The sequence below is a fragment of the Haliaeetus albicilla genome, chromosome 22 (assembly GCF_947461875.1).
Source record: "Haliaeetus albicilla chromosome 22, bHalAlb1.1, whole genome shotgun sequence".
Classification (NCBI taxonomy): Eukaryota; Metazoa; Chordata; class Aves; order Accipitriformes; family Accipitridae; genus Haliaeetus; species Haliaeetus albicilla.
The window spans coordinates 7,588,951-7,615,183 of NC_091504.1; the positions used below are offsets into that span (position 1 = coordinate 7,588,951).

At 56.1% G+C, this 26,233-nt stretch overlaps 1 protein-coding gene across 11 annotated transcripts in view; it reads right to left on the minus strand.

Moving 5' to 3' along the window:
- The window catches only part of LOC138690478 (ankyrin repeat and fibronectin type-III domain-containing protein 1-like), a 256,553-nt gene that overhangs the window by 23,248 nt on the left and 207,072 nt on the right, over nt 1–26,233 (minus strand). For 8 of the 11 annotated variants that reach the window (XM_069809572.1, XM_069809571.1, XM_069809569.1 and 5 more), the window contains one exon: nt 18,355–18,483. The exons of 1 other annotated variant lie outside the window; for it this stretch is intronic. In XM_069809572.1, coding sequence (XP_069665673.1) covers nt 18,355–18,483 — 129 coding nt within the window. Of the gene's footprint in view, nt 1–18,354; nt 18,484–24,443; nt 24,680–26,233 lie in introns of those variants that run through there. 2 more of the 11 variants (XM_069809574.1, XM_069809575.1) reach the window with 2 other exon arrangements.

Genomic DNA, 26,233 nt, shown 5'->3' on the forward strand with positions numbered 1-26,233 from the left:
CATCAGACCCTCGGCTCTGCACCCCAGCCCAGCTCCGCTGGCTTCACTGTTTTCATGAGAATTTACCCCAGCAGAGTTCCTGGCCCGCCCTGCCTGGAGGCTCGCACCTAGAAAATCTCCTTTTCTACCAAAATTTCTGATGCTACCAAATTTCAGTGGGGATCAAGCTAAGTGGTATGCGCATTACAGACCAAGGGTGTCCCTGCCTGAAGGGCTGCTCGGATTGCAGCATTCCCCTGTCACCGGCACCACTTGTCCCTGGGGCACTTCCCTGTGCCAAAAGCCCCCAGTCCCTCCCCACCACCACGGGCACTGGGGATGGCAGAGCTGCCCTTGGGAGCTGTGCTCAGCCCTGGGCTCCCACCTCCCGGGCAGGGTAAACCCCGCTCCCTGTGCTCCCCACAATGCCAGCCTTTAATTGCTGCTTGACATTAAGTATCTGAGCAAGGAAGTCTTGGGTAAATGTTCTTGCTATGGGAACACACAGTGCTGAGTCTCTTTAATTACATTGTTTTTGTTTGGCTTTTTTTATTAGTTGTGCTGTGGCTTCCCCTCCCTGACAGGCCAGCGAAGCGCACGCTAAATATGGCCGGGTTTAAAGTCTGCTGTGAAACCCGAACCGCGGCACCAGACTGGCTGGACTCGGTGCAAGCCAGGGTTACGCGGGACACACATTCCAGCCGCTGCGGTCCTGCTCCGGCCCCGTGCCCCCCCCCCGTCCTGCTCAAACACCCGCCATTGGAGCAGCTCAGAGCACAACCACCACGCTCCGAAACACCTATGCAACCTCCTCTTCCTCATCCCACTAAATCCTGCTGGGAACACAGCCTAACCCTTTACTCCACGGACCCCCAAGCTGGCCCATCTCCATCGTACCCATCACTTCTACACTGGTCCCCATCACACCCCGTCTCCGTCATACCCATCGCTTCCACACTGGTCCCCATCCCAACGTGCCCTGCCCCACACCTGCTCAGCCCACCTCCGGGCAGCCCCTCAGGGCCAAAGAGCGCTCTTCCCACCGGCCATGCCGCTTTCATCTTCCTCTGCCCCCCTTGTTATTTTAAAGGCATTCCAGAGGATGCTGTCAGGCTTGGATGTGGTTTGGTTGGGTTGTTTGTTTTCGTACTGGAGGTTTTATGATCGCACTGGGAACAAGCCCTAATTGAGCTGCAATTCGAATTGCAGTCCGTGGGTATTTGTTTCATTTTTGGAAGGGCTTAAACGGCAGCGCAGCTTAGGCTGGAGAACGCATTTGGTTTTAACTGGAACCTGATGGAGACAGGACTGAGCAGGACGGGCTGCCCCAAGCCATGACCAAAGCTCACGGGGAAGCCCTGCGCAGCCGCCCCGGTGCCAGGTACCCACGGCAGCAAGAGGCAGTGCTGGGTGTGACCGCAGCCCTGTGACCACCCGAAAACCCTGCTGCTGCCGGGCAGGAGGCAGACGGAGCCAGTCCTCTGGTGCCAAAAGCCAAGCGCGCAGCCCTGGGGCCTGGCTCAGTTGGGGCTTACAGATACCCTGCAAACCTCTATGTCCTGCAAACCTCTGTGCCTGGCAAACCCCTGCGTCCTGGAAAACCCTGGTCTGAGCCCTGCAAGCCTCTGCGCCCTGCAGACAGACCCCTGCGCCCTGTAAACCCTTGCGCCCTGCAAATCCCTGCACCCTGCAAACCCCTGTGCCTTGCAGACCCCTGCGCCCTGCATATCCCTGGGCCCTGCAGACCCCTGTGCCCTGCAGACCCCTGCGCCCTGCAGACCCCCGCGCCCTGCAGACCCCTGCGCCCTGCAGACCCCTGCGCCCTGCATATCCCTGGGCCCTGCAGACCCCTGCGCCCTGCAGACCCCTGCGCCCTGCATATCCCTGGGCCCTGCAGACCCCTGCGCCCTGCAGACCCCTGCGCCCTGCATATCCCTGGGCCCTGCAGACCCCTGCGCCCTGCATATCCCTGGGCCCTGCAGACCCCTGCGCCCTGCAGACCCCTGCGCCCTGCAGACCTCTGCATGGCAGGGTCTGTGACCTTGTGCTCACCCAGCACCCCAGAGAGAGAGCTCAGCACGGCTGTCCAGGCTGCTTGGCCCTGGGGGCTGGCTGTGTGCTCCTTGCAGGAGTCAGGAGCTGCCTCCAGACCTGAGCTGCTCGCAGGGACCAGGCAGCAGAAACGGACAGGACCTAAAGGTCAGCACCCAAACTGCCCTTCACAGGATTTACGTCGGTGTCAACTTCTGCTGACCGTGCCCTGCGGCGACTGCCAGAACTAGCAGTTCAGCCCCAGCACCCAAAATGTGCCTGATGCTTCTGGCACCTGCGTCCAGCTGGACCTTTGCAGGTAGGGAGAGGAGGACAGACAGATTTCTAAAGCACAGAGGGACTGGCCGAGCACCTGCTCTGCATTGCAATGGCCCTTCCTCCGGTCCTTCCAGGACCTCACAAGCCCGGATGCTGGAGCACGTCAACCGTGCTCTGGAAAACACCTCCGACCTGCTGGCACCATCCCGGCTAAATCAGACTTCCGCATATTAAAAGCGGATGAGCAGTGGGGACTCACTGCCCCTCTTTCAGAGAGAAACCCTATCCCAGCTTGGCCTGCCAGGAACGAGCACTGCTCTGTGCCACAGATGCATGTGTGCAAACTCTTCTCGGGGGTATCAAATGCAGAAGCTGAGTCATACGACGCCTGGTCTCAAAGATCACTGAAGGCAAAAGGAGGGAGAAAACAGTATCTCTGTGGGGTTGCAGGGCCCCAGCTTGGACCCAACCGGAGTAGAAGGTGGATGCCCAGCGTGGGAATGCTCAGCCATGAGGCCGGGACCCAGCTGCCATGCTGGGAGGAGTGAGAAGGGATGTAAAACTACACTCATCCAAGTTTGGTCCCGTCCCTCACTCAGGTCCTGAGACCCACTTCTTGGAATGGAGCAGGGCAGGCCGCTGGTGAAGCTGCTGTGGCAACCCCAGCCTGCGCAGGGCCAGCAGTTGCATCTGAGCACCATCCCGATGGGAGAAGGGGCCATGCGGGCTGGGATGGCATTGCCCCAGCTCCTCTGAGGGCTGCCGCCATGTACCCACACCGCAAAATGCCCAGGACCCCTGGGAGCCAGGAAAAAGCACTAACTTGTCTACCCCCATGATGGCTCAAGCATGTGTGGGAGGGATGCTCTGCATTTCAGCATGGTCTCGCACCAGGGTAACATCCTGCACTGCCTCCTCCTTGGCCCTGCTTAGACTCACTGGGGCTTTCCCCGCTGGTGCTGGCTCCTCTGCACTGCTGTGCCCTGATCCTGGGATGGTGGGGCTCCACAGCACCCATGCACCCAGACCCCCTGCTATGGTTCAAATGTTGGCTCAGCTCCTCGCTCTGCTGGAAGCAGGGCTCCTGGGAGCCACATCCCTGCTGCCTGGCCCTGGAGCTGCAGCTCGCCCAGGCATGGGGGCACAGCCACATGCCATGGGGGCTGAGACCTACAGACTCATCACAGCAGTGAAAGGCAACCAATTTGAACCCAGACTTGCCGGGATGACAAGCAAATCCTTTACCCTCCTGCGCCACCTGGTGCCACCAGGAAGAATATGCTAGTGAGATTTGACTTCCATCCGAAACCGCATCTTCTCCAAAACCATGAAATTGTAGAAAAGTGGCCCAAGAAGGACTTCTGGAGGTCATCTGAGCTCTCTCCTCCATACCTGTGGCTGGTCTCCATCCCCAGCCAACGACATCCCACCTGCACTTCACTGCCCTCCATGGGACCTCCCCAGCCCACCACCGGGATGTCCCTCCTGGTGGAAACCCACCTCCGGTCCATCATCCAACCCAAGCCATCCAGCTAGACAGGGACCAAGCTGCTCGAGCACGCCAAAGCTGCATGATGGAAACCAGCACCGCTGGCTGAAGACTTCCAGAGCTGCACCCAAAGGGGTTATAAAAGGCAGGCCACAGACATTGATCTCAGCGGGGAAGAGGAGACGACGGCCAAGACACAATGGAAGAACAGACAAACACACACACCCGGCTCCAGAGCTGCTGCCCAGCTGGTAAATGTTACTGGAGTCAGAAAACCCCTCTCCCGCTGGAAGGCAACCAGCAGGAGCCAGCCAGCAGTGCTGGGCATGCTGGCCGCTACCCATAGGGTGTCCCTGGCACCGCTACCAAGGACGGCCACCCCCCCGTTGGGGATCTCCTTGGACTGCCGGTGGCATGTTCCAGACTGGCTCCCCGTTTGGCACAGCTTCATGCCAGGATTTGCTCCCGGCTCGCTCCATGACCAGCTCCCTGCCCAGCACCCACTGGGGTCTTCTCTGACCAACCCCACCATGTAGCCCTGGTGTCATTCTCATAGTAGCACCACCCAGCGCAATGCCAGAGGAGCTGGTTCACTGCCACCTAACTACAAAACCACTCACGTATGCCAGAGCTGACCTTCCCTCCATGCATCCCCAGTGGAGTCAGGGTCCAAAGGCTGCAGTCCAAGACGAGAAGCCAACTTTTTTTTTGCCATTTTGCTAGAAAACACCCCACAAGTGCTCAAGCACTCTTGTAATGGCACTAGCTGGGGAGACCCCACCACCAGCCAGGACTCCTTCCAGCTGAGGTTTGCCTGCTGCCTCCATCAGAGAGGAACTATCCCACTTCATATGTCACTTTATTCTCCCTCCAGCTGCAGAAAGCTTTGAGATACCATCAGGTGGAGAAAATCAAGCTGAGGATAACAGAGCCTGTGGAGGAATTGTCAGAGCCCCCAGGACAGCAAGTAGAAAAGATTTCCACCCTAATATAAAAGAGCAACATTAAAAACCATAATAATCACCAGGTCAGACCTCCGACCATCAGGACATGCTCATCCATCCATGCATCGATGTGACCAGTGCTGCTAAGCACACCCGTGGGAGAGTCAGGCATGCAAATGCCCTTTCCTGAGGTCTCGCAGGATGTGGGAGCACTGGGAAATGCTCTCTCCTCTCATTGAGCGTCGCCGCTGCTTCTCCTGGTCTAGAGACATGACACTGCCCAAGCTGACCTGAGCTCTGTTCCTTGCTCTACCACTGTGGGTGAGAGGCAGGGGACGCCCACAGCCAGTGCCTCGGTTTCCACGCATGGGAAATGGAGATGAAAACAATGTCGTATTTTGTAAAGTGCTTTGAGACTTGCTAATGAGGAGCACCAAACAACCGCTCAGGCTCCCTGCAGTCACCATTCCTGACCTGAACTTGCACGGGCAAAGGAGTGCCTCTAGAGATGGAACAGGAGGTGCTCGGTGCAGCTGGAGAGCAGTGGGTGCAGTGGCCAGAGTCTCTTTGCAGATGGGGAACTTTAGCAGCTAGCCTCTGAAGAGCTCTTCCAAGCATGCACAACCAGGCCTTCCAGAGGCTAACAATTTGACCAAATCTGTGTTGATTTCCACCAGGAATGCACCAACCCTGCCAAATTTCAAGTCTTTTTTCCAAAGTGTGGAGGCACCAGAAGTCCTCAAACAAAGAGACGGGAGAAAAAAAAAAAAAAATCTGGCAAAGCTACCATTTTTCCCCAACCTTCTGCTGAAACTTGGGAAGAAAAAAAAAAAGCAGAGAGAAAGTTCAGCCTGAGGCAGAGCAAGCATGGAAAAATTCAGCCCAAATAGTTAAAGTCTGGCAAAGGTATAAGCAAACAAACTTCCGCTGGAAAGTGTTATACAGCCTTAACAACAGGCGTCTGCTGGTTCTGTCTACAATCAACGCATCGGGCGAGAGGTGCCCTCCTCGCCCCTCCATGGCAGCACACGAGGATGACTTCACTGCAGCACAGAAAAGCAAGGGTGGCAGGGGCCAATGGCTGCAGGTGGCCCTGGAGATGGAAGGTAGCAGCATGGGGCGAGAGGAGACCACTCTGACCCCAGCACCTCAGAGATCTCTGAAAGCATTTGGGAGCTCCCTGTTCACATGGTTACACCGAGCAGGAGCTTCAAGCCAGACATAAAACAGCTTGGGCTCCTTCATCATCAAGAGGCTGGGGAACATCTCACAGAGCTGGTGGCCCCAACACATGGTGGGTGCTGCTGTCTTCTTTGTCCCCTTTGCCATTCCCTGAATGGCAAAAGTGGGGTTGGAGACACCCTGCTCATCCCACCATGCTCCTCATCCTGCTTCTCTGGGCTGTGTGCTGCAAGACAGCTCCCTCGGGACCAAGATGACCACAGACCTGGAAAGCCCCTCCAGGTGCCCACTGCATCCTGGCACGTGCTGGCCTGGGATGCCACACCTCGTCCCTCATGTTAACACAGGCTGGCTTAGGCTGCATTCACACCTTCCGATTTACTGTGCCAACAAGCCCTCAGCCCAGAGGGTTTCTCTTCCTCCGTTATCCCCGATTTTTCTGGTGACAGACCAAATGACGTGGTATGAACACAGACGTGGAAGCTAGCAAGTGTGATCTCCAGGTAAAGTGCAGGAGTGAGACAAGGCAGGGGGATTTAACTCTTACCTCTGTCACAGACCACCTGGGTGACCTTGAGCAGGTCACTAAAGCCCTGGTGCTGCAATGGGGTGCCTACCATCCCCCCTAGGACCAGGGAGAGCAGTAGTTATGGCAGCATGGTCCCAGTGTAGCCCAGGGACAGCTCTACCTGTCCACTGGCGTTTCTACCTGGGGTGAAGAGCAGCTGCTCAGGCAGCAGATACCTCCTCCGTGGCACAGCAGGAGGATGAGGTGAGCACGCCGGTGCATGAGGAAGGCAGCCTTGAGTCCCCATGCAATACAGCATCCTGTTCCTGACCTGCCTGCATCGTCAGGAAAGAAAAGAGCCAAAGAAACTTGATGAGTTCATGTGAAGTTCACCCGAGTGGAGCTCTGCTCCATGAGCAAAACTGCTTTTCTGCTTGCCACGAGCCTTCCAGAGCTCGTGACTGGGACAGAGCAGGGCCAGGAGAATGCTGGGAGGATGGGACCTCTTGGCAGCATCAGCCTCCCACTTGCACAGAGAGCAGGCAAGCGCTCCACCGGCTTATCCACCTCCTCGCACAAGGAGCTCCAAGAACACGGCTCACAGCTGAGGTTCCCTCAGACACCCCCTTGGACAGCCAGCAAGACACCGGGCGTAGACAGGGAAAGCAGGAGCATTAGCTAAATGTCACGCCAGCTTATCTGTGTCCAGAAGCAGCCTCCTTGTTTCCCAGGATTTGGCCCGCTGCTTCGCAGGATTTCAGTGCACAGGGAAACCTGACACAGCTCTCCTAACCGCAAGCACCCGCCTGGCGTGGGGCATGGCAGGACTTGGCTCCGAGCTGCCCCCAAAGCGTGGCAGTGCTGGCAGCCCGGCTTGCAGCAGGGAGGATGGAGCAGGAGGTGGGCTGGCTGCCTGTGAGGGGCACGGGGCAGCGACAAGGCACGCCATCAGCATCTTGGCAAGTATTAGACCTCAGATGACCTGCTTGCTCACCAGCAAACGCATGCCTTCACCCAATTTCACTTTCTGACAAGGTCCAGAGGCAGAGCAATCCCTCCCAGCACCAGAAACCCAGCCAAGCCTCACGGGGCTGTCTCTGCCAAGGCTGTTCCCTGGCACAAGGTAGCAGGGACTGACCCCCTTGATGAGTCTCTCCTTCATCCTTCATCTCCTCGCATCTTCTGACATAGGCCAGGCTTGCAGAAAGGCTGAAGGCTCCATCACACAGCCAGTGTGAGCGCCCTCTGACTCCAGAGCCTGGTGACATTTAAACCCAAATGAATTTAAGATTATACCTGCTCGGATCTCCCCAGACCTAGAAAGAGTTGTCTGCCCACCTCCACTCCTGCCACTGCCTCTGACTAGAATAACTGCCTCCTCTTTCCCAGTGAAGATGCTGATGAATGAGAACACCACTTGGGGGGGAAAAAAAGACTCAGTTTTTAGTAGCTGCTCCCCTGGGTAGAGGAAGTTCCAGCCACGCAGGACACTGCATGCAGCGCAGAAACCTTGACCTTGTCGCTCTTTGCTGAAGTGGTAACATAAGCTAACAGCTCTAGATTGTGATCCCAAACTTGCAAAGCCTAACAGTAAAGTTCAACCTGCCAGCTCTGAGCTTGGAGCCAGTCCACAACTTGTCCCTGGGGCTGGGGGAACGGGTTTGCTGGCAGAAGACCCCAGTTACCAAGTGTCCTCATGCAACAGCCAGCTCCTTCATCAGTAGATCTCAAAGTGCCTAAGAAAAGAGGTCAGCGTTGCGGTGCTCCTTTTAAAGACTGAGAAACCGAGGCACAAAGAGGGGCAGATCTTGCCCTCAGCAGTTCAGTGGGCCAGGAGAAGCCAGGTCCTCTATGCCCCAGGCCAGTGCTTCATCCCTGTTCCACAGCCCAGGCCACTCTCCTCTGTGATGGGTGAAGCTCAGAAACTTTGGTGAGTCAGTTTGGGTCCTGGCTACTTCGGCACTTAAATGTGGAGCCTGGGGGTGGAGAGGAGAAACAAGACTGCAGGAAGAGATGAGTAACCATGCTGCCAGGCCTACCTGCAGTCCCTGCCATCTCACAGGCTGCAACAACCACAAGCTCGGAAACCTGTAGGGTTTGCATGAAGAACATCAACTCAACAAGCCACAGCATCCTGCCAAAGGTGATGATGACTCCTCTTGGGCCAGAGTCAATCCTGATAACGCCAAGAAGAGATGTTTCTTGGAGCTCTGCTCAGCTCAGCAGCTGCTCTGATAGCCACGCTTAACAAGTGCTACCACATACTGTCATGTTCATTTTTCAAAGCTCAGAAACAACAGCTTTTCACAGCAGACCATCAGCCAGGAGCCTGCCCTGACTTCAGGCAGGAGAGATTTGCCTCCCAGCTACTAACTGGTGAGCACTTACAGGCCCTGTTGGGACACTTCTTGGATGGAAACCAGACTCTGTCTGAAAAGACCTGGAGGGGGCTCAGGTGAACCTCCGCACCATGGGCAGAGTGAAGACCATGTGCGGTTTCTCATGATGACACTGGCAGCTGCTGCCAAGTGTCCAATTCCACTTTGGACAAAGCAAAGCATGAACCTTGCCTTTTCCTGGCCCGGAAACTGGAACTCTTACCAGATCTGCACTATTTTGCACTTCCCACATGGAAAAACCTCCTCCTCATTGCCCAACAGCTCTTCGTGGCTGAAGATCTTCATCCCTGTTAACAGTGCAAATAAAGGCAACAAAGGCAAAGTGGGACAGGGAGAGGAATGCCCCAGGGGAGTGAGCTACTGCAGGATGCACTGGGGTAGATGGGGGAATATTTCAATGTTGGGGAGAATAGGAGGAAATCTGGAAATGAGGAGCAGAGAAGAGCATTGGGCATGAGGCTCAGCAGATACAGAGTTCACTTGGGCTCGCAAACCTCCTCTGAAAAGCAAGCAAGCCAGCAGAAGAAAGGCAAGTAAGAGGGATGGGTATGAAGCAAAGCAATGGGGAAGAGTGAGTGTGCAGGCAGCAGGAAAGGCTCAAGCAAAGGTGGAGAGAGATCCCAACACACCCAAGGACCTGGTCCTCAGTGTCCCAAGTGTCCTGGGCTGACTCCTACCTCCAGTTTGGCCTCCCTGCTGAATGCTGCCCATCCTGCCAGCATCCAAACCAGTAGGTCCAATATTGACCTGGCACTGAGAGATGCTCTCCAGGAAGATAAACAGGAGGTTCCTGAAGCTTTGGCAGGCAGAAGTGTCTCAGCCAGTAGGGAACTAATAGCAGTGAAAACCTGCACAACAGGGACTACCACTGTTTAAGGGACAAGGAAGGATTCAAAGTACTCTAATACCTGCTGGCTGTCAGGACTATCTGGAAATATTGATGCTTCTGCATCTCCTGACCCCAGTGTCCCCAGCAGCATCAGCAGCAACACCAGTGATCCCTTCTGCTCCCAGGGCAAAAGCTGTCCCCAGGACCAGGGGAAGTGCAGCCTGGCAGCCCGGGGGCTGGGGCAGACTGCCTGCCTTGCTGGGGCTGCTCCAGACACACAACTCATCTGCACTGCCCTTCCCTGGGTTCAAATCAGCTCATGGAGACACCAGGTTCAAAGCTGGCAGGTCTGAAGACCTGACCACTAGTAGGAAACCAGGACTATTACTGATATTCCCACTAAAAGAATTCTATTGAGATACTTTTTGTGTGCTAGCTAAGAGGACTGGGAGAGCTAAGACCCTCCAAATCCAGTGCACTGACACTATGGGAATACCAGCTGGTGTGGAGGATCCATGGGCACACCAGGAGGGGCTTGACTCAAACTAAGATTCAGACATCCCTGAGGTTTCCCTTTCATACCAAGGATTGTGGCATCTCTGCACTTTCCCCCCAGCATAGCCACGGGGCATGGGCTGCCTGCTGTACAAATCCAGGCAACTGGCACCTTCTGGGCATGGACACAACCATGGAGAAGAACCAGTGGAGATCCTGCAGGATGAATAGCATCTTCCACACTCCTCAGCAGGGACCAAGGCATCCGTCCTGCTTTGCAGATCCAGGCCATGGGAAATGGCAGAGAGATGATGAGAATAAACCAAAACAAATCAAGCAAATGGGCTATTTGAAAGAAATCAAAAAGTGCACTGAAGATAATGGATATGCTGCACTGAGAAATAATCTTATTGGGGCTTGGAGGAATCAGCTACCAGCAGAGGGAAGCGGCCAGAACAACACATCGGCACAATATTTTAAATTTGTCTTTTAAATAAATGATATTTGCTTCCTGTGCTCTCAGTGAGGAAGGGATCTGGCTGAGGGCTCCAGTCCCAGACAGGGAGAATCTGAAAATCAGTCTTCCCTGAACATTCTCCTTCTGCCACTTCCCAAAGGGGTCAATTTTTCCCGCTGAAGAGACACGAGAAACAAATGCAGATGGGACTGCTGGACCTGCTGGAGCCAGCGCCTGTGGCAGCAGGTCACGACGCTGCACACAGAGAGGATCTGGCCCTTGGTTTTCTCCCAACCTCACCGTAATCACAAGCTGAGCTGCCTCTCCCCAGACAAGGACGAAACCTCCTCGAGGCTGATGGAGGCTTGTGGCATCAGGAGAAGAGGCACAAGCCTTGCACAGACCCTACAGAGTTGGATGGTCCCAAACTCCCCCCGTGCTGCCCTCTTTCCCCACCTGTGCCCATGGGATGGGGTCCTCCCAGCTCCCTGCCGGCAGCACAGGGCAGCAGAAGCGTAGCTGCAAAGACTGTGACTCCTCTGCTGTTGCAAAGCCCTCTCCAGGCTAAGGACTGGCTGCAGCAGGCACATCGGTATCACTGTGAACAGCAGTTGCCCTTGAGCTTCTATCTGTTTGCAGATGACTCACAGGCAACGAGGATAAAAAGTGATTTTCCGGAAATAAATTATTCCTTTCAAATGCTTTCCTAAAGGCAAACCCAACTTTCAGGGAGATATTTTGAGGGCTTGCTCCTCCCCATCCCCATCAGCGAGTCCCTCATAGTCACTGGCGAATCTTTGTCCCACCAGCTCAGGGCCGGGGGGAACTCCTGCTCCCCCCATACACCCAGAGGCACCAACCGTGGCCATCCCCAGGGTGCCGGGGATAAAGCCAAGCTCTTGAACCATATCACCCCAATGCGTAGTTCAACACCAAAAGCTCTGGGGCTCCCTAACTGGTGTCCAGCTTGCCGATGGAGAGGTGTCCTGGGAGGGCGGGGGGACAGCAGCACCAGGAGCAGGCAGCCAAGTCCCCGTCCTGCCCCGGTACAGGGGGGGTCTCCGCAGACAGAGCCATCCTTGTTAGCTGGGGCTGCAGTACCTCTTGACCACATTTATTGCCCGTAAACCAACTTTCTAGCGGCCCGCTGATGGCAACGTCCATCTATCACGCCGGGGGGAAGCTCAGGCTGCCCAGAGCCTTTGGGCAAGGGGCCCTGCTGTGGGCCGGCTCCCTGGGCAGCCGGGACACCCCAGCAGACCACAGCACGGGGTGGAAGTCCAGCTCCCAAACGGCTAATTCGGTAAGTCACAGATACCATGACTTCATAAGGCAGAGAGGCTCCACAGCTATTAGGGGAATTGGGAGTGGGGGGAGGAGGAGCTGAAATGGAGAAGGGATGGAGACGGGGAGGGTGGAGAGGGGGAAGCTAAGACAAGCAGCAGAACAAAACATCCCATAAATCATGAGGAGCTGCTGAAATACCAGAACAAATGACCCCATAGCTTGGCCATTGTTCCCGAGTGAGGGCTTAAAGCGCGCCCAGTCGAGACAAAGCGCCTCGCGTTTCATTTCAACACCACGCCGGCCCGTCCGGGACCTGTGCTCGGCACAACCGAGCTGGGGTCGGCTGTGTTTCACCCTGGATCGATGGCCGGGACTGGTGGGATGGGGGAGGAGAAGCTCTCGGCAAGGCTGGCTGCCCCACACCACAGCTGGTGCAGATGTAGTGCCCACATCTCAGCCTGCCCAGAGCATCTCTTTGCTTCCAGATGCCCACACACCTCCCAGGCTCTGGCACTCTCTCCCTTCCCCTGAAAGGCTCAGGGCCTGGTTTTCCCTCTTATTTAACCTCACTCAGGCTAAGAGCTTCCTTGGCTGGGAAGAGAAACGGCTCCAAGCCTCCTCTTGGACGTGCAGATTAAGTTAAGAGCAAGACAGCTCAAATAGGGCTGTAAAACCTGGAGGAGACCTGAGCCCTCTGCCTTTATGGTGCTGCTCCTCCCGCCTCCCAAAAAGTTGCTGACAATTCACTTTGTGCTGGCTTCCCCTGGCAAACAGACAACTGTCAAGCAAAGAGTCCTGGGGAAAGTCCTACATGACCATAAACCACTGCAATGGAAACAGCACAAGGCTCTCGTCAAACTTTGCAGTAGCAGCCTTCCAGTGCACTGGCTCAGGAACAGTCAGACAAATCAGCCGACAGCTCAGCACCTCCCACGGGCTCTGCAGCCCCATGGGACCACAGGACTCAGGTACCAGAAGGCGAGGAGCCTGCCGACGGGGACAGGTCGTCCATGCTGCCTGTCAACGTCAGCTGATAGCAGCTATGGAAGGAGGCTGAGCAGTGCCAGGCACCTCCATGGCACAGATTTCGTGTCCCAGCACAGCAATTTAGGGAGAATTTCCACACCACATGAGACCACTTAAACCCAAAGGGGAAACAGTGTTGCATTATAAAATTATAAATAACTTCCATGAAAACACTTCTATTAAAAACCTTTTGCTTTATAACCAAACCTGAAATATGGGGCAGAGTTGCGTGTGCCACCTCTACCAGCCTGATGGTGCCAGCATGGTTCCCGTGCCCGGTGGCTGCAGCTCCTGCCCTTGTGGCACTGCGATCCCGCGCAGAGGGATGCCTGCCAGCCGTAACACCCAGCCCTGGTGCTGGGACATCACAGGAAAACCAATCCACACCTTCCCATTCCGGCGGGCACAGTCTGCACTCAGAGCTGCTGGGCAAGCAGGTCTCTGCGCAGCCCCCTCTTCGGCAGAGGGGAAGCGAGAAGCCGAGATTCAGCAACGTGCCAGGGATCAGGCAGCAAAACAAGATGCAGGCAGGACTGAACCCGAGCCGGCTGGCTGCCTCTAACCACCAGACGACATGCTCCTGCCAGCGTTGCTTTAACAGCTCGTGGTGGGCAGCCAACGAGCAGAACCGAGATAAGGGGATGGGGGAAGCGAGGAATGCGCTGCATTTTTCCTAAGCCACCATGGGAATAGGCTATTCCAACCACAGATCACAGGGAGGCTGTCTGACATGAAAAACTCGAGGAGCCCAAATGGAAAAGGCAGCAAGTAGAAGTAAACAATGAAGAAGAAGAAAACAGAGAGGAAAATCAGGGTGGACAAGAGGTGAGTATGGGAAAAGGAGCATGGGGGGGAAGGTGAGCAGAGGAACAAATGGAAGAGGGAAAACCAGACTGAGAGGTAGGAAAGGTAAGGATGGATGCCAGGAGGACAAACCTGCCGGGGCTGGAACTCCTGATGAGCACCAGAGCTGGAAGGATGTGAGAGGGGGACAGACGCTCCCAGGCTCTGCACGCACAAAAGTAAACCAGCAGATCGCAGCCCTTTTATTGGATTAAGACTCGCTTAAGAGGAAAGATAAATGTGGATCATTTCTCCGGTGACACGCACAAGAGGAGAGGAGGCTCTCTTTGCTTCGATTCACCCTAAGGGGAGAGAAAAGGGATTGCTGGCGTTTCGGGGTTGATGTAGGGACAGCGGGAGGTCTCCACAGGAGCTGCCAGCTTTCGACTTCTTCACTCCAACAGCAGAAGGTAGCGAGCTTCAAATAAAGAGTGCTTTTGTCTCGCATGCCTTTGTGTTATTTAGGCTTTGGAGCTAGATTAGTATCACAGACCAGCAGAAAGCAGAGCTTTAATAAATCAGACCCAAAATCCTTCCTTGCCTCAATTGCCAGTTTTTGCCTCATTTGGAGCTTAAGCTGCCTCAGTGCCCCGTGAGCCACAGCATGCACCGTCCAGCAAAGAGGAGGAGAAAGGAATCAGCAAACCTAAATAAAACCGGACACAAGCAGCCCCCAGGTTTCTCCCCCAAGCTTGGGAAAGCCTCGTACTACCCCACTCCCCCCGGTGCTTCTCTCCAGGCACCTCCTGGCAGCAAGACAGCGGCTCGTGGGAGCAATGGGCTGAGGTGATACGGCACGTTCACAGGTCCTAACACTGCGGACTTTGTGGCACTGGCTTTAAAAAAAAAACCCTAAAAAAAGCCTAATAATGAAGTATTTATTTCAGTAAATAACATATGAATGAAAGAAGTGTTTTCTCAATACTTCACTTTTTCCCTGCCTTCTCTCCCTTCCCCCCAGCAATTTTTTTTTAATAAGTGGAACTAACGAGGCTTCGCTCACTGACAGCCGAGCTCGGGAGCAGGACCATGCTCCGCTCGCCCGGTGCAGCACATAAACACGTGCCGTGCGAATAAAGCCTGCCTTGTGCCCAGGGAGAAACCGGACCCGCGAGCGTGCCCCACCCGGTGAGCAGGGTAGATGTGCTCCGATGGACGCACGGACCATGGACCTGCGACGGGACCATCCCTGTGCTTTTGGGCTGGCAGCATGGGACATTCAGCACCTTATTTATTGTGGCAGCAAATAACTGCATCTCCTGGCCCAGAGAAATGCCAGCACCCAGCAACCCTCCCCACAGGGCTTCAGGGTGTCCCCAGGGACAGGGAGAAGGGCCAAGGGGAGGTGAAGGGATCTGTTGTCCTTATCCTACCTGGCCGGGCTCAGCACAGGGGACATAGTGTCAGGCAGACACTGTGCAGCTCCTTCTCTTCTACCTTGGCTCCCTCCAGCCCTACCTGAGCACCTGAACAACTGGGAACACTGGAAAACTGGCTCAGCTTGCCCTGCATGGGGATGAGAGGTAAGGATGCTTTCCACTATGGCAGAGCCACGAGGGGTTGGACTGATGGCATTTTGGTAGGAATTTCAGGCAGAAAACACAAATCCCTCCAGCAGACTGACACCCAGCTTTTCAAAGCAATGGGCACTGATGATGTTGTGTTTATAATCTCTACCTCCTCCTTGGCAACAGGTAACAGCAGGTTCAGGAGCCCTTCCTTGCCTTCAAGTCTTGGGATTAAGATGGGCAGGATTCTCAGAAGCCGCTGATTTGGCAAAACACAGTCCATTGCTTTTCCATCCCCCTCCTACCTGCATGGGATGAGCTGAACCCCCCCATCATACACAGCGTGGATGTTCACCCTCTGCAGAGAGGCAGGTAAAGCGATGCAGGGGTGACCTTGGGTTAAGCTTATAAATACATACAGATTTGATGCATGTAGATATTTGCTCTGGAAGCCAAATCAGGCATCTGTAGATTTGCAAGGCCATGAGCCATGCTTTCCATTGGCCACAGTGCCCAGCAGCCTTACCTGCAGCCCAGGACCTCCCATGCAAGGCATGGGGTGAGCAGGACCAGTGACACCCGTGACTCCAAAAGCCTTTCCCCTGTGGGCAGCATGACGGTTTGGAGCGACTAATGGAGGATGCTGATCCTGACCTCCCCTTGTCTCAATCCTGCTACGATGATCATGGATCCCTGAAGATGTACAGGGGATGCAGAGAAATGATGTTTCACACCAGGTGCCCCTTTGCAGAATGCACCTGCAGAAGAGGCTGCTGCTTGTGTGGGAAAAGCCTTCAAGTGCCTCCTCAAGGGCAAGCATGCACGTGCGGATCAGGCACATGCACCGCTGGCATGCGTGAAAACCTGCCTGCAGCGTGCCCGTCCTGCCAGGGAGGCAGCGCTCCATGCTTCGTATGCAGGTATCCCCGACTGCTCTTTGGAAATTGGGCTGCGTGCATGTAAATGCCAATTAAATTCCTGCACTGCAACAGCAGAGCTAGCACAGATCCTGGGTTGTCTGCTTAACCACGGCAACAGGGAGAGGATTAACAAGCGCATTGAGATGGTCGGGGAGCAGGCGGTGAGCAGCGTCCTTGCTCCACTGCTGCCTGCCCGGCTCCTCATCACTGCAACGCCCCTGGGTCTCCCCTCCTCTGTGCCCTGCTGCTGAGTGCCCGCAAGCCCCAGCACCCAAGTCCTAGCACCGCAGCCCACCTGAGCCTGGCTGCCAGGTCGGACGTCTGATCCAACTGAAGATGTCTCCAGCCATGGATAAAACCAAGGACCGCAGGGCAGTTATCCTCCCCTCGGCCAGACCAGCCATGCCTATGGCCCTGCAGGAGCAGTGACATCAGGTCTTTCTCTTTCAGGCCTGACGCTTTCCAGCCTTGGATCTCCAACGCGATGGCACGTGGCAAACTGAAGGCAAAGATGAGTCCTCCTCACCAAGAGCTCATTTCCAAGCTGGCATACAAAAACCTCATAAAATAGCATCATCTACCGCTGCTGCGGAGTCGCTGCTGTACAAGGTGCTTTGCAAAATAATACAAGACAGATGGTTTCCCCCAGGAAAACACTACAGAGTGAATGAAAATGTATCACAAATATACCTTGACACTGCAGGGCTAAAATGGCATCCGGGGGCTTCAAAGAGACATTTAAAGGAAGAAAAGAGATTTACTGGCTTCTCTTGCTTCTTCATTACGAACAAAGAGAAACCCTGATTGTTTTTAATGACGTCTTTGCTTGTTTTCCTATTTGGTATATTACAAATTCACATATTTGTCTATTTGGAAGATTCATAGTAATTGCAGAACAGCTTTACTGATGACATTGTTTCAGCAAAGGGAAGAAAGTTGTGCAACTGGAGAAGAAAGCAATCTGTCACCAAATAGCTTAAATTCTTTGTCTGGCCTCATTAATACCTAGTTAGCTTTGATGCCTAACTAACCTCACAGATAGAGGAAGCCTTTGAGGAGGACTCCACAACCTCACACTGAAGTGTTAGAACATACAATAAATGCCAGAAAGATCTCCAAGAAAACGAAAACCAAAGTCGACATTCTTGCCATTTCTAAGCATTTCTTTTTTTCCTTTTTTTTTTTTTTTTTTAAGTTTTACCCTCCTTTATCCATCTAAGGAAGCAGAAAGCAATGCAATTTCCAGTTCTTTTAAATATCCTTAGCAGGTCACCTCTAACGCTGGGAGGGTTGACTGTGATCTGCTTCCAAGGCTGTTGCATCAGAGCTTAGAAACCCAGGATAAATTACTCCCTGCTTGAGCAGGGACTGCAGTTTGAGACCTGTGCTCAGCATGAGGGGCCCCGCGGGCACCGCAGCAGCAGCAGCAGCAAGGAAGGAAGGAGCACTGCATCCCTCTGGGGTGGGCAAACGGGGCTGCCCTGGAGGGTGGCTTGTGCTGTGGCAGCCCCATGCCCTCGCACCACTCACCCCCCGTGCGGTGCCAGCGGGGAGCCCCTGTGGCTCCTGGTGCCCCCCTGCCGGCTGCGGCTGTCCCACCGTGGCTCTTGGCTCTGGTTTATCCAACAGAGGTGTGTCGGGCAGTGAGGGGCTGTGGGATACATCCTCCAGCAGCTCCTATAAGGAGCGTGGGGAGGAGAGAGGAGAGAGGAGAGAGGAGAGAGGAGAGAGGAGAGAGGAGAGGAGAGGAGAGGAGAGGAGAGGAGAGGAGAGGAGAGGAGAGGAGAGGAGAGGAGAGGGAGGAGAGGAGCGGAGCAGCTGGCAGCTGGGGCTGCCAGAGGTCATGCAGTCCCATGCCCCTGAACAGCAGTCACACATGTCCACATCCCACATGAGCCCCAAAAGACCCCCATGGCTCAGTTTGTGGGGTCTCCTTTAGCCCGTCAAGGAAGGAGCCGCCCAGGGCTCCCTGCTGCTCCCTGCACTGGAGCGAGGGGGGATGTTTTGGCTTGATACCCTGGGGGAGCTTCTGCAGCAGATGGAGGGGTTTGAAGGGATGTTGTCCCACGGGACATTAATTGGACAGGGACAGAGAGTGGCAGTGGTGGGGACAGGGGACAGGAGGGGGACTGCAGAGGCAGGAGCTCCATTCCCCCAGCCCTGTCCTGCAGCTCTTACCATTCAACGCTCAGAGACCTGGGCCGGAAGGCAGACAGCTCGGCCGAGGCATACTCAGCTTTCCTTCTCTTCTCCTGCTTCTGCTTAACCGACAAGCGGTGGGCAAACCTAGAGAGGCTGCTTTCCGACCTGGGGAAGGGGAGAGGAAAGGTGTTAATGTCACTGAAGCACCCTGGCTCTCAGCGGCAAGTCCACGGCACAAAGCCAGGTGATGCTCGGAGCTGAAAGGAGGGGGCTCCTGGAGGGTCAGCGGCACCGGGACAGGGTGGGACCAGCCTCGGGGGGAAGAAGCGGAGCAGCAGCAGGTTTAGCATCGCTTTGCAAAGCCAGGACCAGCACAGGTCCATGGCGTGCTGTTAGCAAAACCGAAGCTGCGAGCCTGGCAGGCTGAGTTAGCGCCGGGTCCTGCTCCCCACTGCAGCAAAATGACCTCCCTAGGTTGTATGCTCCTGCCCAAAAGCCAGCTGGTGATGGCCAGTGCTGGAGAAACGCTGGCTGCTTCTGCTTCTTGCAGTGCCTGCCTGAGAGGGGTCAGGCAGCCAGGGAAGCATTGGTGGAGAGAATCAAAGCAGACCTCTGCCATGGCTGCGCACTCCTTCAGAGAAACCCCAGAGCCCCCGTGGCCTCCCAGTCAGGGCTCTCAAACACCAGGATGGCTTTCCTGATGAGGGCTGACATGGAAATCAGCCCACATCAGAGATGTTTCGGAGGAGGAAACAGAATCATGTGTCAGCAAATGGGTTCAGCTGCAAGACCCATCTGTGGCGACAAAGCCCCTTCCCACCCAGTGGGATGCTCCAGTGTCACTCCCTGGGACCTGGGAGAAAAGCATCCCCAGGGTCCAGGGCCATGCTACACACCCCCCTCCACCCCGGCTCTCTCCAGAAGAGAACCGCTGTCCTGAAGCACAACAGCACTGTCTCCAAGCCCAACGACATGCAGAAAGCTGGCACTGAGATTTGCTTTGGAGGCGCCTGCCCCACAGAGACTCGCAGCCCTCTGCTTTCCTCTGCAGCACTCAGAGACCCCGGTGCCCACTGTGCCGAGGGCCAGCACCCCCAGCTTGCAGCGAACACGGTGCCACAACCTGTCCCTGCTGCCAATTCACCAGGAGCAGAGGTGGGAGCAAGAGACGAGCAGCCTGGGGAGCTGGGGCCCCCGACTTGGGCACATGGCCAGGCTGGTGGCACTGATGCTGCCTGCCAGCCCTGCCACGCACGCCGGCATGGCCACTGCCTCTCCTCCTCCTGACTGGCTTCAACCAAACAAAACACTTCCAAAGAAAGAAAGAAAAAAAGAAGGTATTTCTCAGAAACAAGAGCTCCCTGCCTTTCCTCACAATAATTAAGCCAACCACGACCAGCTAACAGTTTTTTTCCTCATACATTTTAAACCGACATCTTCAATTCATTAACTCTGGTTATTGATTTATTTTTCAGCTTATGAATTGCTGTTGCTGGGGCCGGGGTGGAGACAGCTTTCTGGAGAAGGCTCTCGTCTCTCCAATCACCGCCGGGAAAGAGCCACTCAGACCTTCCAGGGTCATTCTTTACATTCTTGAGAAGAAATATTACTTTGATGTAAAGGATGAGGTTTGCCTTAAAAGAAACCCAACAAGAAACCCAAACCCCAGCTTTCCCCCGCTCACAGCCGGAGGAAGAGGCGTTCGAAGAGGAGTGATCCAGGCACCTTGTGAAAGCACATCGAGCAGAGCCCTGCACTAACGCCATCCCCACCACCTCACCTCTCCTTTGATCTGGTGTCAAAGCTCGTCTGTAATGAGTAAGATCCCAATTTAGGGAGGCATGTGCACTGACCGCTGATGCTCTACAGCAGCCCCCGGTGTGATGTGGACCTCGGGGTGAGCAGGACTTGGGGCTGACCCAGGGATGGGGCTGGGTAGTGGGAATGGGTGCTGCTGGCATCCTATAGCACCTCCTCATTGGCCTTTGACTGGTCCCACTGCGGCTGTCCTAATGCCGCCCAGCTTTCCACCTCCCCAGGAGAGGCTCCTGCCACCCTGCAGGGGTGAGGCCTCCATCCCCCAGCTACCAGGATGCTGGGGATTTGCACCGAATGAGATTTGGGGACTGCCTGAAGAACACTATCCTGTTTGCTATGCTCACCCACAGCCACCCCTCCCAAACTGGTACCCAGCAGGGATGGGGGGCTGGGAAATCCCAAACCACCTGTCATGGATGCAAGAAGGCAGCTCTCTTCCGCGACAAACAAGTGCCTCTGTCGTGCCAGTATGTGCCTCTTGCAATCAACACCACCAGGACAATTAACACACCCAGGAGCTTTACCCAGATGCATCCACCTGCCCCAAGCAGGGAAGGAGCAGCCACTGGATAGAGCCAACAGCAGCCGCCAAGAAAAGCTGGTAGGGGGAAAACAGGGTGATGTGCTGACAGGGCTCGGAATGAAGGAGCGTTAGTCCCTGGGGGCAGAGTGCGCTGGTGGGGCTGGAGAAGCCACCTGGGTGCTTGGGGACGTGTGGCCTTGCCGTGACTCCCCCCGCAACACAGCTTCGCAGGGAAGGCACAGGGAGAAAGGCGATGCTCTCTGGCTCAGGGCAGGTGCTGCCTAGATATGCCCGACCCAGGGTGGACAAGCAAGGCCACACACGAGCCAGAAGGTGACCAAGAATCTTGAGATGTTGGGTGCTGCTTTCACCCTCCAGACCAACCTTCCAGCCTACCAGTCACCCAGCGGGTTCACCCACCACCTCCAACTGCTCACAGCACAGGTTAAAGGAGACAGCTGCGACTGCTCTGACGGGCCGGTACCTCCTCCTTGAGAGCTGTCAGCAACAAATGCAGCTCTCAGCAATGAACCAGCCTCCTCTCACCTCCACCAGACCCAAAAGCTCCAACAGAAGCATCACTAATTAGAAAGCCAGGAGCACGTTACAGTATCATCTGGCTATTTATACAGCGCTGCTTTACATAAACTGTACTGCAGAAGAGGGAATGAATCATACCTGATCTGCCGTGGCTGCACGCAGGCAAACGCAGCCCGACGCTGGCAGTCCGCTCTGCCCCACTCCCCTCGCCCCACCGAGGCCCTGCTTGTAGGTCAGCTTCCCCGAGGTCCTCTTGCTGGGGCTGCTCTGGTCCCCGGGGTCGGGATGCTCCCAGGGTCAGGAAGCTCTGGCAGATGCACTGGGCATTGTGCCCAGGGTCTGTGCTCTGCGGGTGGCAGCGGCGGTGAGCCTCTAACATGGAGAGGGAGATGCTGCTGGGACCGCACTTTTACTTCTCAAGTGCTTTCCAAACATTAATAGATGTCCCTGTCCCTTGAGAAAAATCAACTTTAGGGATCTCAAGGTAGAGGCAGGGAAACTGAGGCACGGAGAGGCTGTGCGACTAATGCAGGTTCCCTATGGCTGTCGGCATCCTTCCTCTTGTACACTGCACTGATGGACAAGATTTTCATGCCTTCTCCCATCAGTACCAGTACGCTCAGCACCACAAGTGCTGGTCTGGGAAACAGGCAGCCCCAGGGAGCCAATGCCACCTCAAGCCAGCTTCATCCCAGCTATGGGACGGGGACAAGGCCAGCACTGCTCACCCAGACCTGCCTGCTGCATCGGAGTGCTCATGGTCCAACCTGGGCAGGATTTGGGGTCACCTGCCCACCCCACCATAAGAAGCAGCATCTCTGCACCAGCTCAGCATCGGTGCTGCCGGGGCTCAGCAGACCCAGCCTGCTGCGCCGGCACCTGCCAAGGCTCCCCAGCAGTCTCCGCAAGCCGCCAAGGAGCCAAGGGGACACGCGGGGAAAACCATCAATTGAAACATCAACCACAGCGCTGGGAAGAATTGTCTCCTGACAACCAGAGAAGGTTGTTCAGCTACTGTGCTGTATCATAAATCACACCTCTATGACTCGCCATCTGTCAGCCAGATTACACATGTTCAGAGTCCCATGTCAGCATTTAAGTCAGAACACAGCATCTTTTCCCCAGAAATAATTATTGGCCCTGGAGGCTCTTGCAGCAATACCCATCCTCAGCCCTTCCCTCCAAACCTCCCGGCAGAGCAGAGCTGGCAGTGCCGGGGAGGCAGGAAAGTCGCTGCCGGTGGGGCGCAGGGATGCAAAGCCCGCACGTGACATCTCCCCCATAAAACCACCGCTTCGTGCGCATGTGGGGGCGGCAGGACCCGGCGCGGCAAACACCCCCCTGGCATCAGCCAGAGCACCCAGCCCTCGCTGCAGGCACCGAGCAGGCAGGGGCAGCCAGAAGCAGATCCTGCTGCTGAAGGGAGATGGGGACAGTGCTGTCCCCAGCCTGGTGTGTGCTGCTGGCCCCCCAGGGTGTTCAACCAGGATGAACGGAGGATGCCCAGAGCAGCACTCGGACCCTCGCAACTGGTACAGCCCAGCCCGGCCAAGGGGGAGGACTCCGTCTCAGCACAGGGCACAGCTCCCACGCCAGCTGCGCTGCCCGAACGTGCCACGTAACACCAGTCTGTCCCTTCACTAGGCACGTTTTCTGGGGGGTCTGACCCTAGCAGGGGAGACTGCCAAAGCCCCTGGCTCGCCAAGGCAGTGGGAACGCCGGCAGAGCAGAGACACGGCGGGCTGGCAACCCGGCCCCGTCCTGCCTGTGGCTCAGCGCTTGCTGAGCCATCATACGGTGCAGCATCCCAGCATAAAAATCTGCTCAGCTGCCCTTTCGGATGAGGACAAGGGTCTGAAGTGCCACCCTCCACCCACTCACTGGCCAGGCAGGCGGATGAGCAATGACATTTCCCAAAGCTGACTTAGTACAGAAATACACAGGGACTCAATTCATCCCTCCGGCTTCACCAGCCGTGCACAGGCGCGAATCTGGCTGGGGGTTTACAATGCCTCACTGCCGCGTCCCCCACGCCATGCCACAACTGGAAAGCGATGACAAGCAAAATCCCCATCCCCTCAGCTCCGTGGCCCTCCCTCTCCCCTGCGGTGGCCCTTGGAGGGACATCGCGGGCTGCCTCTGCAAAAAGCTGTGCATTTCAGCAATTTGCAACCGTCAGAGTGAGAGTGTGCCCGCAGAAGCCCGGGTGCTTGTGTGGTGCCTCACCCAGCCACTGGCACGGCAAGATCCGGCCATGCCATGGCCAGAACTGCAGGGCAGACCGTGGTCTGTGCAGGCACAGCTGCACCGTGCCACGGGTGCAGGACAACCAAGGTCATCAGGCAGTGCCAGCGCGGGCACCAGCACAGGACCAGCAGCACCGCCAATGCTCCTGCTCCACCAACACACCCAGCCAAAGCCCTCACCACCCCACAGACATGAGCCATCCATCCCACAGAGACAGAGATACCTTAGCCCAGGCAGGAATAACTCCCACTTGTTGCACTCCCTAGCCCGAGACTCGGGAGCCAGCACGTGCTTGTACGTGGTTCTGAACTAACCCCGCTCCTGGCAGGCAGCTGCCAGCCTCTTGAATTAGCATGGGCAAGCGAAAGTCCTGGGACAAGGCGTGCAGTGGCTGCGGGCAGCCCAGGCACTTGGCAGCAGGCAAACAAGCAGCATTTTCAGCTGGCCCTCCCTTTGGGAACAGTCATTGCAAAACCAGCTTTTGAGTTGCGCTTATCCCTACGGGCACCCCGGCTGCAGCCTGGCCTTGGGAAGCCGGAGGCTGCCTCAGGGCAAGCGGGGCTGGGAGTGAGCACAGCTCTCTGCGCTCCCTGCAGCTGCAGGGTTTGGCTCCTGTGAGTATTTTATTTGCACAGGTGCAGTTAGAATAAAATAGAGGAAAAAATAATCGAAGCTGGAAAGGTGCCTCCCAAGCAGGCAGCAGCCTTTCGGGAGACAGAGGCTTCGGAAAGGGAACGTGCATGACCGCACAGCCGCGCACACGCAGCCAGCCTCCGGGCAAGCGTCAACCGCAAACGCCGCTCCGGCAAACCCTGCTCACCGGCCCGCTGCAGCGGCACGCTTCAGGCACAGCGCCCACTGACCACAGCTCCAGCCACGAGCGTGTCCCCAAAGCAGCAGCTGGGGACAGGACCCCTGTCGAGCTGGGCACAGCTGTGGTGTGCCGTGCCGTGCCAGGGAAAGGTGCCCGGGAGTCGCATGAGCAATGCTCACTCACCTGTACAGCCTCTGCTCCCTTCCCTCCAGGCTCTGCCGATCGCTCGCCACCGGAGGAGCAGCTCATCTGAGAGTGGGTCTTTGGGAGAGTCCCTGGCCCCTCGACGCACACAGCCACAGGCACGCTCCCATCCCGGCCGGGATCCCCTGCTCCCACCCGTGCCGCCCAACCTCCTCATCCGCCACCTCCGCTTCCCTCACCCATCACCTCAGGTTTCTCGCTCGCTCTGTGCTTGGCTCTTTTTTTTCTTTTCTTTTTTTTTTTTTTCCTCCCAATCTTGTTTCTATAGAAACGAGATTAGCAGAGGGGGAAATAAAACAGCCCCATGTGACTCAGATTCCGACACTGAAGAATCTCCCGGTCGTGCTCGCCGGGGCTTTACGTAACCACGAGTCTGTGCGAACTTGGCTGGGGGGACTGAGCTTGGGCCCGGGGACTGGGCTTGGATGGGGGGACCAGGCTTGGATGGGGGGACCAGGCTTGGATGGGGGACCAGGCTTGAATGAGAGGGACTGGGCTCGGACGAGGGAGACCAGGCTTGGCAGCAGAGGGACCGCCAGGCAGAAGGCAGCAATGCCTTGGGCTCACCTCCGCTGGTTTTGGGCTTTCTGTGGCACTCCTGATACAACAACGTGCCACCAAACCCCACTGGCATGCCCAGAGGATGTCGTGAGCCCCTGCCACCCTGCTTCGCTATCTGTTCCTATTGAGAAGGGGAGAAAGCAAGAGGTAATGATGCTGAAAACTGCCCCAACTCCTACCAAAACTTCTGGGGTCCCCAGGCGAGCTTCGGAGGAGGAAGCCCCAAGAGCCCCCCCACGCTGCCAGGCTGTCCTGCCCTTGCCCCCACCACTCAGGAAAGTGGTTTTGGCCACTGATCTCTAATCTCCATGGGCTCATGGGTGACAACACAGGGAATCTGGTGAGCTGCAGACAGCCACATACTCCACTCTCCTCATGTTCCTCCTTCCTCAATCTCCTAAATCCATGAGCCGTGTCCAGGGTTGGGGCACACAAGCCACAGACTGAGCTCTTCCACCACTGTTTTGGGTCATCAGGTGGCAGGCACAGGACACTGCCCACAGGGACTTCCCAAGCCCAAATGGATGCTGCACATCTTAGCTCCAGGCGAGCGGTGGATGGGAAGCACTGGGGACCCCCTGACCGAAGCCTGCCCTCAGTGTGATCCCTCAGCTGAAGGACACACGCTGACTGCACGTGGCCATTGCCGCCTGCCAAAGTTGCTCACCCACGGCTTCTGTTGATGAATTCCTATGCCTGTACGGGACACTGCCCTTCTGCCGCACCTCTGGGGGCTCACCCCCCACTCCTCAGATGCTGCCCAGGGCTTGAAACGGGAAGCTTGGGTGATCTCCTGCCAGAACACAACAGTTCAACCCAAACAGCAGTGAGGTGCCTTCCCCAAGGCGGCGGCACAGGAGCTTGGGCTGGGCTTGCACTCCCTGCAGCAGGGCAGCAGAGAGCATCTCCGGAGGTTTGGTTCCTCACCCGAAAGGCAGGGCATTGGCTCTGCGTACAGAGAGGAACTCATCGACAATTTCTCCAAGTCCCTGGGTTTCCTTCGGAAGTTCAGTGTCCCACTTCTCCGGCTGACTCAACTGTGACTAGTTTGTGAGATCTGATGCCATTACAGCCCAAGGTCTGCCTGCAAGCTATTACATTAGGAAATCTCTCCCCCCCGAGCATGGTGGCGTTGAACAGCACACCAGTGGAACAGGCGCTTGTTTACCTCCATGACGAGCTCCGGACAGATTAGACAGTGTGACACA